This window comes from Pygocentrus nattereri, chromosome 25, assembly GCF_015220715.1.
Source record: "Pygocentrus nattereri isolate fPygNat1 chromosome 25, fPygNat1.pri, whole genome shotgun sequence".
In the NCBI taxonomy this organism is placed as follows: Eukaryota; Metazoa; Chordata; class Actinopteri; order Characiformes; family Serrasalmidae; genus Pygocentrus; species Pygocentrus nattereri.
In genome coordinates, this window is record NC_051235.1 from 18,621,191 (window position 1) to 18,636,233 (window position 15,043).

General features: G+C 40.9%; 1 protein-coding gene across 2 annotated transcripts in view; it reads left to right on the top strand.

The window, feature by feature from the left end:
* Positions 1–15,043, top strand: part of nfatc3a (nuclear factor of activated T cells 3a) — a 118,436-nt gene that overhangs the window by 25,940 nt on the left and 77,453 nt on the right. For both annotated transcript variants that reach the window (XM_017706175.2, XM_017706176.2), the window contains exon 2: positions 6,181–7,375. In XM_017706175.2, coding sequence (XP_017561664.1) covers positions 6,181–7,375 — 1,195 coding nt within the window. The remainder of the gene's footprint in view (positions 1–6,180; positions 7,376–15,043) is intronic.

Genomic DNA, 15,043 nt, shown 5'->3' on the forward strand with positions numbered 1-15,043 from the left:
TTTCAGATTATCCACAGATTTTTTACTATTGTAAGCATTTCAAGCAACAGTTTAGAAGACGTGTGTAGTTCACTGCTCATTTTTGATAGTAAATGAAAATTAGACATTTTCTTTGCACCTAGTGTGATTTTAATTACAATTTAGCTTGCTGTTTTTTTCTTTTATTATAGTAATATTCATATTAATAATATAGTAATTCTCTTGTAAGTCTCTTGTAAATCTCTTTCCTAAATTTGAAGCTGAAAGCAGTCATTTTTGACCATTATTAAAATATATTTTTAGGCTAGATAATAGAAGTGTTCACTTCATGAATCTCCACAGGTAACTGAAGCATGCTTACCTTGTTTACAGAATGGTGCCTATTTATCAGTCTGTTGCTTTGCCCAGCCCTTTGCTGTATCCTTCCATCATTTCGTTTATTTTCTAAGTTGCATTAATTTACAACTTGCTGTTAAATTTAAACAGAAAATTAAGTGAAGAAGGGTAGTGTTCTATATTTTGGGTAAGACTGGAGCTAGGGTGAAAGATATGTTGTTGTTTGGTAGGCAGAACGAGGCTGGATGCTTACCATGTTCAGTGAATGTTAACATCCATCCATCCATCCATTTTCTAAGCCGCTTCTCCGTCAGGGTCGCGGGGGGGTGCTGGAGCCTATCCCAGCAGTCTTCGGGCGGAAGGCAGGATACACCCTGGACAGGTCGCCAGTCCATCGCAGGGCGAATGTTAACATAAATGTAAAAATTATTATATCATTTCCCACCAGGATGGACATGATAACATGCTGTGTCATGACTAGCATGTTAGCTTGTGGCTAGTGCATTAGGCTGGTACACTATACAGCATAGATTTTTGCAAAATATCTTATTTAATATAACGTTAAATACTGTAATAAAATGAAAATGTAAACTAGGTTCTGTTCTGGTAAAACCTCATTTACTGGCATTTAAAAAAGGCATTCTCCACATGTAAACATAAATTAATATTTAATTGTTGAGTGAAACGACATCCTACAGTAATAACACATTTATTCTACCTACGGTAGATGAGCTTGTTGTAAAACCGCAGCTGCACTGGTTAAACATGCTCTGTGCAGCAGGTAGATATCATACCTGTATAAAAAGTCCCCTCTATTTATGTACATTTTAAGACACCACAGCGTCAGGTTTCAGACCAATGAGTGATTTCGGTTTTGTGACGAGTAAAATCGTGTCTCAGTTCTCGTTCATCAGGAGAAACATCACTTTGAATGAGCTGAGGTAAAAAGGCTTGAGAAAAGGGCAGTGGGCTAAGCTAAGTTGTCACAAACTCTCAGACAGTGAAACATGTGCTGTCCCGTTCACATGGCCAAATTAAAGAAGACAGTGTACTAAAGCCAACTTTAACTAAACTGCACTTTATTAAGTTCTTTCATTTGACAATTTTAAGAGTCAACACAACTATCTTCTCACAAGTGCACATCAGGAAAATTCTAGGAAGAAATACTTATGCATAGAAGGAATATACCCCACCACTCCACTCCCACCAAGGTTACAGTTTACAGCAGCTCTTTTCCACACGGTTAACTGAATAAAAGGACTCTATTCCTGGCACAGGCATCATGGAAATATTAACATATTAATGTAAGGCACAACTTCAGCCACTTTTTATTTTTGTTATATTGAAACATTTATTGAATCGAGTGTGCGGCCCTAGTGAGAATGAACAGAATTCTGTTATATTGAGTTAATAGTGAAGTATTTATCCCCAGTATCATTCAGCTCTTGTTACATTTCCTTGTTGTTTCTTGCCATTTCTTGCACCTTCAGCTCAATAATGGGTAATTCATTATACAGAAAATGATTGCTTTGTCTTGTTGCTGGAATCAGACATACATAAATGAGTCAGTGAAATGTAGTTTCCAAGAAAAAGAAAACATTTTCAATGAATGGAGAGAGAGAGAGAGAGAGAGAGAGAGAGAGAGAGAGAGAGAGAAAGAGAGAGAGAGAGGATGACAAGTCTACAATAGAGTATGCTCTGTGTCCTTCCTGGGTCAAAGTGCAGATTGCGCCCTGTGTGACATTCTGGCCTGGCGTGTGTCCTGTCCATCAAGCTCTGTTGTCACAGATATGCAAATCTTGCAACATACAGGACATGTGGAGCCGCTATAAATAAAGCCATTTATTTATAGGTTGAGACGTTGGTCTACATTTATTACACTTCTGGTAATAAAGGGCATGCATTCTGTGGAATACAGTCTGAGATAATACGAGTCTGATACTCTGATATTTGATATCGGTATCGCTTTGTATCGCTGGATCATATGTAGAATTGTATAAAAAAACTCCTGCTGTAAAAGATCTAGCCTGAAATAGTGCTGGGCAACATACCATCTATACCAGCATACTGTGGTACACACACCATGATGTTAATTTGCAGTGTTAAATACCTTATTATTGCTAACCTAAATGTCATCTAATACAGTCATACTATGAGGCACTAGCCTGAAATATTGCAGTGCTTACCAGCAAGGTTGTAGTATCTGTGTTGGTATCGGAAAAGAAAGACGTGCCATTGTGCCTTCTCTAAATGCAGATACATGGACAATGGACCCTGTGCCTAGATTAGTATTTCTGAGATGTTTCATACAGTAGATATGGATTATTGTGATCCACACAGAGAGTCTAAGGCTACGTTTACACAGCAGGTAAAAGCGACCCAAATCCGATTTTCTCCCCAAATCCGATTTTTTGTTTGGCTGTTCACACTATGTTAAATGTGATCTGTATGTGACATCAGTCTGAATAGATCAGCTCCGAAACCGACCCGCATGCGCGAAAGAACAACATGTCACGTGTCGTGCTTGTCCAGAGGTAAACAGTCATGACGGCCAGAGAACGCCAGTCGCTCCCGGAGCTTTCAGTTTCATCTTCGTCAGCATCACAGGAGCGATTAAAGTTCCAATGACGGACATCAACACAGTCTGTTTGGTTTTGCCGTAAAAAGGGCATGTTATTTGGCCACAGCCACTTATTTGGTTCGTGTCCTCTTTAAACTGTTCTCTGGCACTGCAGCCTTGGGCCCCTCTGGCCGCACTCGAAACCTCATCAAACACGGAGCGGCTGTGATGAGTTTCTTCTATTTTTTGGTACAGAAACATCAGTTTATGAGTCTCGGCAGCACGAAATTCTGACTAATGTCAAGTTGAACTGACATAAAAGTCGCATTAATTACGATCTGGCTGTTCAGAGTCGTATTGCCGCAGATCCGGTACGCATTGGATTTCAGTACCACATATGGAAGCGTCTCAGATCGGAATTGAAAATGTCAGATTCACTGCGTTTTTTGCTTTTCACACAGCCACGCAAATGACAAATCTGTGTCTCATATGAGGAAAAAGATCGGATTTGGGCCACTTTGTGTGGGAAACTGTTAGTACGAGTGAAGTCTGAAATATAACCTGGCCTCTATGCAGTACTATGCAGTCGTCAGACAGCTCTTCATTTATTTAACTTTCAGTCAGGACAGCCATTAAGTGTAAGTTATTTGTTTCTCAGATGTTTCTGAGGATAATCAAGATGATCCATTTCCATGAGGAAAGTGAAAGGAAATAAGCGGAAAGAGCAGAGTTTCCGAAGCAGGAGTTCACCAAAGGCCAACAAAACTGTTACCATCAGATAAACAGTACTTAAACTTTCATCTTTAAGAGATAGGAGAAAATCAAGCTCCATTCTGGCTTCAGATGTGAGAAAAATCTAAACGCTGTGGGACTGAAATGATGTGTAGTTGTACTAAGCTGTTACTAAGAAAAGAAAATAGACAAAAAAGAGGAAAATTCACACATCAAACAAAGAAGCTACTGGTGTTTTCTGAACAATATACTCACGACCCCAGAGTCCGGAGCCTTTTTTAGATGTGCTAACTTTTCACCCCTGAACAGCTTTTGTGTAGCTGTCTGTTTCCACTTGTTTACTATTCTGCTGTTATGTACTATTTTTACCTATCTTACCTTTCTTTGTTGAAACTTTCCCCTTTCTGTCCCTTCATTTGGTTGTCTGGTGGAACGTGCTCTCCCTCTTGCTCACTTTCCCTCTTTGGTTGATATGGATAGATCAGCATTGTTTGTGCACTGTAATACTTCTTTTGTTGACCTGATGCCAGAGTTGTAGTCTGGGTGGATTCCCTGGTGGCTTGTTTGTAGACAGCCAAAATCTTCTTCGGTCAAGGCCACCATAAAAGCACTCCAATAAAGGAGAGAGAAAGAGAGATGAGGAGAGCGTGCGAGAGAGTGAGAGAGAGAGAGTGAGTGTGAGAGAGAGAGAGATGGAGAGATGGAGAGACTGAGAGACCCAGAGACCTGCTTGAATGTTTGCTTTAATCTGTCTTATCAGTCTCCTGGGACTCCGGCCTTGAAAGATAGGAACAGATGGCATGTTAACCACGCCCACACCAGGGCCAGAAAAAAAGCTTGATATGCTACCTCAGTGATGAAAGCAGGCGGGTTTGCCATTTAGGTCATGGTCTTTAGTCTGGTGAATGTGATGAATAAAGCAAATGCACACACTTTTTCATGTATGGAAAGGCCATTTACCAACAGATGATGCTGTATTTAAAGTAAAGTTCACTTGAAATCTGAAGAAGTGAAATATGCTGAATTCAGTATATGTTACCTGTATAGTGAACTTTCTAACAGTTGTTTTGGTCAGCCACGTGCTTTCTTCGTCTCTGTTGACATCTTGTTGTCAGCAGGTTATGTGGTGACAGCTCTTAGCAACATCATACTTCAGCAAAACAAGGGTTGTTGCAGTTGCAGGCCTGCAGTGTCTGTTTGCAGGACATTCTTAGGTAACATTGACCAAAAAAACAGTTATGCATGAAATCAGCAGCTTCTTGCCGTGAATAATAGCACATTATATACTATATCATGATTATGTTACAGTTGTTTCTTGCTTTTCAATGATAATGATCTTAAGCACACCAGCTTCAGACTGTCAGTTCAAATATGTGGTATTTGTAATACATCAAATGCTTTAATTGTTGATTTAGGGAAGCAATCTTCAATTCCAGTTATTGTGCTAAATCGTTTTAGTTGAGATTTTTTATTGGAATTTCAACTTGGCTGAATCTTGACAGACTAGCTAACATTAGCTAAGATTAGCTAACATTACTTTTGTAGCGTAGGTCTTATGAAGTGGGTTGTTGATCTTCTACAGTGACAGTCGAGTTTTATTTGACTGGCTAGCTATCAGATGTTATTGTACAGGCAAGTCATAGTTACCTAGGTTAGCCGGTTTGCTAAACATTTATAGGAATCCAGTGCAAATATTATTATTTATCCTTTACATACTGGAATTATAACTTGCCCATGTAGTATGTGCTGTACAGATTTTCATTGTTCTTTCTTGTGATCTCATTTACCATTACCTATCAAGTTAGCTAGATGATTACAGAACAGAAAATTTACTGAATGGCTAGTCTTCAGTCCTGGCTGTCATGAATTCCATAATGAATGTATGTATTGGTACTTTTCTCACTACTGAAACAAAAAAAGACACAAAACTGAAAAAGATTTTTTTTGTAACTGCATGGCAGACTGTTGACATTGCAATTGGTGATCATAACGAGGAAGAATATTGGCTGTTTGTAACAAAGATGGTGATATTAATAGCATCAGCCTGACCAATAACTGGATGTGGTCCCAAGGTTCGCCTTGATAAGCCCTTCATATGTGTCAATAATACCTTCCTAAATAAGACTAGGGCATTCCAAAACAGCTTTCTCCGCTTATTTGTAAAGCGTCGAGATGTACTATGTAGCTTAATGATATCAATGTGTTGCTCAAGTTTAATTATAATGGTTGTAAATAAGTCAACTGTAGAAATTCAGTCAAGAGATTTTATGTAAAATGTAATTATTAATTCCCCACACAGACAGACAGAGAGATTCTAATCTTGTGGCTTAATCAGTACTTAACAGAAATGTTTTTCCCTCGTTTGCAATGGGTGTATAAGTTGCATGCTGTGTATTGAACATTTAATATGCCAGAAGTCATATGACATTTTCTTTATTAATCATTTCATGGGGTAGGAATTCAATGCGGTCAGTCGATAATTGACAAAATGTTTTTTTTATATTTAGGAAATATAATCCTTTTTTGAAAATCACCACCATCATCATACACCATTTTTTTGCTTCTCTTTTTAGATCTGGAGCCAGATGACAACACATCGTTCTACATCCTGAATGCTGCTCAGCCTCCATCAGTGACCAACCAGTCCCTTGGCATCCAGAGGCATGGAGTCCAGCTGCATTCACAGCTCACTGCCACCTCTCCTCCCCTGCAGCCGCTCCTTAAACCCTTTGAGCCTAGCTATGAGTCCCAGGGCTCCAAATACCCCCCTACCGGAGGGGGAGGAGTGGGGGGCGGTGGAGGTGGAGGGGGCCCACCCAAGGCCTTTGAATGCCCCAGCATCCAGATCACCTCCATTTCTCCAAGCTGTCAGCAAGAAATGGACGTGAGTGAGGACGAAATGAGGGCCAAGGGTCCGGATGGAGATTACCACGACAGACCCCTGTCCCGGGATCACCTGTACCTGCCACTGGATCATTCGTACCGGGATTCATCACTGAGCCCCAGCCCTTGTAGCAGCCTGTCGTCCCGCAGCTGGTTCTCGGATGCCTCATCCTGTGAGTCCATCTCGCACGTGTATGATGATGTGGATTCAGAACTTAACGAAGCAGCGGCACGGTTCACACTTGGTTCACCTCTGACCTCGCCAGGTTGTTCGCCCCAGGGTGGCCCACTGGAGGAGCCATGGCATCAGCAGCAGCCACAGCAGCATCATCACCACCCAGCCTTTGCCCACTCTCTCTCTCATCCGCATGCCCACTCCCTCTCGCCCCGCGGATCACCCTGCCACTCGCCCCGTACAAGCGTAACCGATGAGAACTGGCTCAGCCCTCGGCCGCCTTCACGCCCCTCCTCCCGACCAACGTCTCCCTGCGGCAAGAGACGCCACTCCAGCGCTGATATCTGCTACCCAGGCTCGCCCCACCACTCACCGACTCCCACACCTGGGCCCTCACCTCGAGGCAGCGTTACTGAGGACACGTGGATCGGGAGTCCCTCCATGGGCATGTCACCCTTCCAGTGCTGCCCTGCGGATACTGACATCCCCTCTAAGACCAGGAAGACGTCCCAGGACCGCACAGCTGTGATGCAGCCCGGGAAGGGTGAGCTTGTTCTAGATGATTCGGGGAACATGTCCCCACTGCTGGACTCACCGGCTGAAGAAGCCATGCACGGTTTGAAGAAGGACGGACCTGGGGAACAGTTTCTGTCCGTGCCCTCTCACTTTACCTGGAACAAACCCAAACCAGGACACACACCTATATTCAGGTAAAAAAAAAAAAACTCCACTAGAGACAAAGTCCATTGTTAGTTATTTGTAGCCATGCACTAGTATGAGTATTGTGGTTTGATGTCATTATTCAATATTTGTAATGTATATATTTGCAAATGCCCATATCAGTGCTGATGCATAAGCATTTATAAAATGTACAAAATCTGGTCTAGATCCTCCTGAGTTATTTTAACACTTGTAGATGGTTATAAGAGCAGTAAAATGAATAAAATGCCTGTACTTTAGCACAATAGCCCAGCATCGCTTTACAGTTCTGCTCTTCTAGAATACAGTAAATACCTTATCAAATATCTGTTTGAAATATCAATGACATATTGGTGAATTGAAGGACTCTGCATAGTACAGCACAAGTGCAGTTTAGTTTCATGTAGATTTCACGTAACAAAAGTTGCATGAAAGTTTAACAATATAAAGCCAGCCTTGAGCTTTAACAGGTGAAAATTAACATCTCACTCTTCTGACAAAGTTCTCTGGCTGTTTTCAGTTTTAGACCACAATTTCAGGCCTGATCAAGGCTGTAATCTGTGTTTGTCTGTTGTGGGGTGGAGTGGTGGAAAGAATGGCTTCTGTAACCGTAAATTAAGTAAGATTCCTAAGAGGTGTTGGCCTCACAGTACTACACACACTTTCTGTCGCACAAACACACAGCCATGTCTGTGAGCGTGTTGCTCCTCTACCCAAACAGGCCATGAAAGCTTCAGTCAGCCGAGCGCACCGTGTCTGTTCTGCTTAACCCCCGTCACAGCCATACTCACACAGCAGTGACATGATACATGATCTGGCCATCTGATCCTGCGACCTCGGCAACCAGACCTGCTCCTGCTGTGTGTGTGTGTGTGTGTGTGTGTGTGTGTGTGTGTGTGTGTGTGTGTGTGTGTGTGTGAGATATAGAAAGCTCTGGAAGCCTAGTTTTCTGAGCAGATGGTCTGTGTGGAAGTGTTGGCAGGGAGCTTTGGTGTGGAGATATCTGGGGAAACATGGCTTAGCGGAGCACATCTTCACACTGACAAACCCTTATTTCAGACACATACAGCACTCTATGAAAATCAGTACAGCAGTACAGATACCAATTTTGAGGAGCTAAAATTTTCAGTTACCAGTATTATTAGTGTATATATATTTTATATTGTCCTGAATGAAACAGACCCCACAAATTTTATTTGAAGAGTTCTTGACTGACTGATAGGTTCTAAAATATTAGTCAATTCTATGGCTTCTTAAATGAACAGCAGAAGCACTAAACCTTGAATGAAATAAATATTGAAGTGCGAGCGGGAGGGAGTAATCCATAATTCTTAGTGGTTTTTTTTTTTTTTTTTGCACTGTAAAAAAAAAAAGCTTATTTTGACTTTAAAAAATATGTGACCTGGTTTCCTTAAAGGTTTGAGCTAATTGAACTTTAAATTATAACTTCACTTAACAAAGTAAAATAAGATCATTGTTCTTTTAACTTGCTTTTTAGAACAACCATGGTTTCTATTAAATACCTGGTTTTTCCATGTTGTCATTGTTTCTTTTATCTAAAGATACATATTTCGTTTTATGCTAGATGTTAGTTTGGGATGAATTTTACTAGTATTTTGTTATTTTATCCGTAATGGCATTTGTATTCAAACAAGTTGAGCCTGTACTGCTGTGAAGGTAGACACTTAATTGCTTGCAAAATATTATAACATCTCTCTTTGACACATCTCTCAGCCAATCACAACCATATTTAGTTGCTGTTTTGTCCATAAAGCAAAGAAGATATAAGGTTGGGCAATATGGCCAAGATACAGTATTACGAAACTTCAAGACATGGTTATGATACAACATATGTATCACATGTACCGAACAGTTATGATAGAATTTAAAAGCATTTAGAGAAGTAGTTTATCAGAAAGTTCAGTTTCTGTTCCCGTAATAAAAAAAGTACAGGTAACTCTGTGGAACCCGAATTCAATGCAAATATCAGATTATGTAATTAAATTCAGGTAAATTGAAATAAATCTTTGTCCCCAAAGAGGGAAATTTACAATAGATTGCCTCCAGAGTTAAAGAAAACAATATTAATTGCATGCAATGCATTTAAATAGTAAATGCTCTTAGTGTAGAAGACCTGTGACTATCTTCGTACCTACTTTACGTGTGCTGTCTGTCGCAGCTAACTGTACGACTTCAGCACAGTGCAAGTGTGGGAAGCACCATAAGCTCAGCAAGCAATCTCTCGAAGCATCTAAATCTGCTAATATGAAACCCATGGATAAACTGATGAGGAAGCTCCAGCCTCACCTGAACCAACTTGATTTCCATCCAGAAACCGCTCCATAATCTTCACATAAACCTGTTTATAACTGTTAAAAGCTATTAATAACACTTATTACAGCTTATATTCCCCTGTGTAACAGAAATGACTAGTCTTTGCATTTTATTGAATGGCATCTGTTTTGGAACTGTTTCTGCTGACTAGTTTCAGGGCTAAGAGCAGTAGCTGTTCAATTAAATCAAGCATGACTGGCTGTGTCTTTTTCAGAGCAGAGGCTTAGACCTAGAGATGCATTTTAAATGATGTTTTCCGTCATTAGCTTTTTTATTTAAATACATTACTGTAAGAGATGCTGGGTTTTCCCTTGTACAGATAGTATAGATGTGTGTGGGTGTGAGAGGACAGCAAAAGTGAAGTAATGAGTAGTGAGAGTACTTTTTCCAGAAAGTAAGAAGTAATCCCATTACAGCTTGAGTGACTGAAGAAATTAGTAATTTGTATTGGATTATAGCACTGCACATATGCATATGTATGTGTGAGTGTGTTTGCATGTGTGTGTTTTGCATGTGTGTTATCTTCAGTTGCAGCAGAGAGATATTAGAATACTGAGGTCTAGTTTTAGCTAGACAGCAGAAATCCCTAATGGCTAGAGTATGTGCAGAGGGAGTGTATGAAATGACCGCTGGACAGAAAGGAGGGGAGATTTGTAGGCCACAGGACAAACTGTCACGCTGTTGTGAGGCCTAGGATTCCCTCGACAACCAAATCAGCTTCAGTTACCATGACAGCAGGGCACACATGTCCTATCCCATGCCTTCTCAAGGGAGAGGGAGAGATGGAGTGAGAGTTTGGGGGAAGAGCTGGAGGGAAAGAAATAGGGTTGAGGATGAAGAGAGGAAGCTTGTTTAGTTTTTTTTTTGTTGTTTGTTTTGCAGTTATAAGCACACTGTGTTTGTGTTGCTTATGATACAGTTGTGCTCTCCCTGGATTTTAAGACCTACTTGTATGTCCTAAACATATGAGAGTTTTGTCGTCTGAGTATGTAATTTATTATACAATTTATATCTGTTAGTAACAGATCTGCTAACTTCTCACTGCTTATAGCGTTTCTCTACATTAAGTTTATAACTGCTTATAACAGTTTTACTCTCTAGTTTTTTTATTACTTGTATCGTTTCTTTTCACTGAATTTGTAAGCTCTTATAACATTTCTCCTCTTGTGAGTTCCTATAGTGTTTTTTTTTCACTGAGTTCATATATGCTTATAACAGTTCTATTCTCTTTGAGTTCCTATTGCTTATAACACTTCTGCTCTTTTGAGGTCAAGGAATATTAATATTATAAGCGGTAAGAGCTCAAGACAGCAGGACTGTTATGAGCAGTTGTAAACACAGTAAACGGAAATGTTACACGCAACCGAAACTTTAGAGGCAGCAATGTTATAAGCTGTTATAAACTCATTAACCAGAAATGCTATAAGCAGTAATAACTCGAAAGAGCAGAACTGTTAAACAGTAATCTTATTGCATTTCTGTTCAATGAGTTCATAACAGCTTATATTATTGTTGCTTCCTTGAGTCCTTGTTGCTTAAAATGTTTCTGTTCACTGAGTTTATAATTGCACAGTTCTGCAGTCCTGAGCTCTTACTGCTTAAAATGTTAATACAGGTGCTGGTCAACGAATTAGAATAATTTGAAATAGTGCAATCATGAAATTCTTTGAATGCATTTTTTGTGCAGAAAGCAAATCAGGTGTTCACCGCACCTGTCCTACTCGTTAGACTAATCACAGAAGTCGTTACCTGTAGAAAATTTGCTCAGCTGAGCTTTCCAAAAGGCCCATTTAGGCCATTTAACTGTGACACTGTTGTTTTATTGAATTAGAATAATGGAGAAACCGTTTCATTGAATTAGAATAATTTTTATTATAATTACAATCATCACTTTCTCAGTATTTTGTGGCTGCCCCCTTGGCTTGTATGACTGCCTGAAGTCTCCGCGGCATCGATTTGACCAGCTTGTCGCAAGTTTCCGCACTCACAGCTTCCCAGGCAGTGGCGATGTTCTGCTTCAGTTGGTCCAGCGTAGTAGGCTTTCTGTCGCGAATTTTCCGCTTGACGATGGCCCAAAGGTTTTCAATGACATTGAGGTCAGGCGAGTTGGCCGGCCATGCCAAAACTTCAAGCTGTTTTTTAGTGAACCAATCTTTGGTCGACTTTGCCGCATGAGCCGGTGCAAGATCCTGTTGAAATATGAAGTCTTCTTCGCCGAACTGTTCCTCAACAGTCGGAATCAGGAACGTTTCCAGAATATCTTGATATACGGCAGCATTGACAGTCTTCTTGAGGAAGCAGAGTTTCCCTACACCTCGAGCGGACATGCATCCCCAGACCATAACGCTCTGGGGAAACTTGACGGATCTTTTCACGCACTCGTGGTTGTAGGTTTCGCCACCACGACGCCAGACACGAGGACCTTGGTCACCGAAGGAGATGCAGAAGCGTGATTCGTCACTGAAGACCACTTTCTGCCAGTCTTCAGCAGTCCACTCGCTGTGTTCTTTGGCCCACTTCAGCCGTTTCTCCATTTGTTTCTTGTTCAGCATCGGTTTTACTGCTGGAACGCGAGATTTGAAGCCGAGTTCGCGCAGACGACGGTAAGTGGTTGATCTGGAGACGTCAGCGCCGGTCTGCTTGTTCCACAAGTCGGTGAGCTCGGAAGTGGACTTGAACCGTTGCTGACTGCGATCTTTCTCAGCTGCTTGTTGTCGCGAGCAGAAGTTTTTCGGACGCCGGAACAGTTGGTGCGCTTGCTGCAGTTTTTCTTGAGAGCTTTGCAGACGGAAGACTGGCTGATGCCGAGCTGCTCAGCAATTTTAGTTTGGGTCAAGCCTTGTTGGCGAAGGGCTTGAATTTGAGCCACTATTCCGGTTGAGAGGTCGCGCTGCTTACCCATGATTGATTTTACAACTTAGAAATTCTACTCAACCCTGACTTTATACTGCACAGTGAACACTCTTCACAGAAAACAAAAATTCGAGCATTTATTCTAATTCAATGAAACGGTTTCTCCATTATTCTAATTCAATAAAACAACAGTGTCACAGTTAAATGGCCTAAATGGGCCTTTTGGAAAGCTCAGCTGAGCAAATTTTCTACAGGTAACGACTTCTGTGATTAGTCTAACGAGTAGGACAGGTGCGGTGAACACCTGATTTGCTTTCTGCACAAAAAATGCATTCAAAGAATTTCATGATTGCACTATTTCAAATTATTCTAATTCGTTGACCAGCACCTGTTTTCCCTGAGTTTATAATGGCTTATAAACAGGGCTGATTCCCTGAGTCCTTTTACTTATAATGTTTCTGTTTAGGGAGTTTATAACTGCTTATAAGAGTTATGCTGTCTTGAATTCTTACTGTTTATGTTTCTATTGACTGAGTTTATATCAGCTTGTAACAGTTTTGCTGTCCTGACTTCTGGCTGCTTATAGCATTTCTGTTCATTAAGTTAAATGTGGCTTATAACAGTTTTGCTCTCTTGAGTTCAAACTGTTCCCTGAGTTTTTAGTTGCTGACAACAGGTCTTTCTTGAATTCACATACTGTCCTTCTACTATAATCCGCAGTGCTGTGGCTGTAATTCCATTCAGAAGTTCGAAGCCTGTAATGCCTTCAAAATGACATGGACACAAAGCCCTCATTGACCAAAATGTCAGAAACATGTGCCACTTTTTTATTTCCTCTTCTCTGCTTTTTTCCTTCTCTCCCAATGTAAATGTCAACCCTTTTATTCATCATTCCGTTTTCCAGTGCATTTTGAGCCAGCGCTCTGACAAAGGCAGATCACTTAGGAAGTGACTTCTGACATCCTTAGCCTGCTGAATTTGGAAAGTTCGAGAAAGCGAGAGAAACTTATTAGATGACTTAGTCGTGTTTTGCTAGTGTATGCCATTGCTCGTTCTTCTGCTGACTGTGTGTGAGTGTGTGTGTCTCTAAACTTTGACGTAAAGCGCTCATTTTGGTGAGATTTATGTGCAGAGGAAAAATGCAGTAAGATTTGCTGGTCATTGAAACAGCAGCGCCAACAGCACACATTTTCACAGCATGCCAGAATAAAGCAAAACACACACTGAAGCCAATACACACACACACTTCTCTCCATCTGTCATGCACACACACATCCACATTCAGTCACACACACATTGGCGTTTACCTGTCTTAGTCTTAAAACATATTTCTCCTGTAACAGACGTTGCCACTTGTTTACTGTTGTATGATACGTGCTTCTAATGGCAGCATTGTTTGGGTTCCCCACCTCTTCAGTACCCAGTGTTTTAGACCATTAAGAGTTCGTTACACTGCAGCTGAATGGAATACTTGTCACATATACAGGCCCAATCTGATTTCTTATTTTTACACCTACCCCTTGTTTTTGAGGGTCATCTTGCCCCTTGGAACTGAGTTACAAGGGCTAGTGAATGAAATTGTCCCCAACGAAATGGGACAACCCTCAAATTAAAAAGAACGTTACTTCATTAACAGGCTGCTAGCGGTGCTCTGTAGGCGATCTGATCCCTGGCAATCTGCAGAGATAGTGGAGGAGGGTAAAGTTCAGCAACCTTGCCTAACCTTGCTGATCTTTCGTTAAATTATTTATTAATTTATAATTGTTAAATAATTGAAAACGATTTATTATTGCCCACCCCTAATTCTTCTGTGATATGAAGTTGAAGTCAGCTATTCGTTAGCCCCTTGTTCCAGTTTCCCCAGTTTGCTCCATTGGCCTTCAGTGGATCTGCAGTTACTTTCTGCCGCTTCGTGCATGGATACTGCTGGAGTATTTACGGTGGAACGGGAGATTTAGCTAGCTAGCTACCAAGACATTAGCATGCTATTAGCGATAATTCCGATAATGCAACGGTTCGTAATTTTTAATGGAGAAAATATGGGTTTCTTTGGTCGCTCACACAGCCTTCTTACCAGTTTTTCTTTTTTCTCATAACACTCCATTTGAAGTGTGCCTGTGAGAAACCTTTGTTTGGAGAGCCATGTAGCCCCAACACTTTGTGTGAACACGCAAAATGGAGGGCTGAGGGCTAAGTGGTAGGGGCAAGGGGTGAAATGGGATTGGACCACAGTCATTCAGGTGCCTCTGTCCAAAGCACCTGTTTGTAGTTGATTTTCTGCATTAAAATAAGTTAACACATCCTCTACAGAGAACACACTTCTCCACATTTTAATGTACAATTACTGTTTTCTTGCTGAATTTAACAAAAAGTAAAACATGAAATATGGCCTGTGCAAACATGATATTGTGTGATATTTTATTTATCAGCAAATCTCAAACATATTCAGTGCTGTTGATGTCAGGACTTTGGGGTGGTCAGCTTGTTGTTCT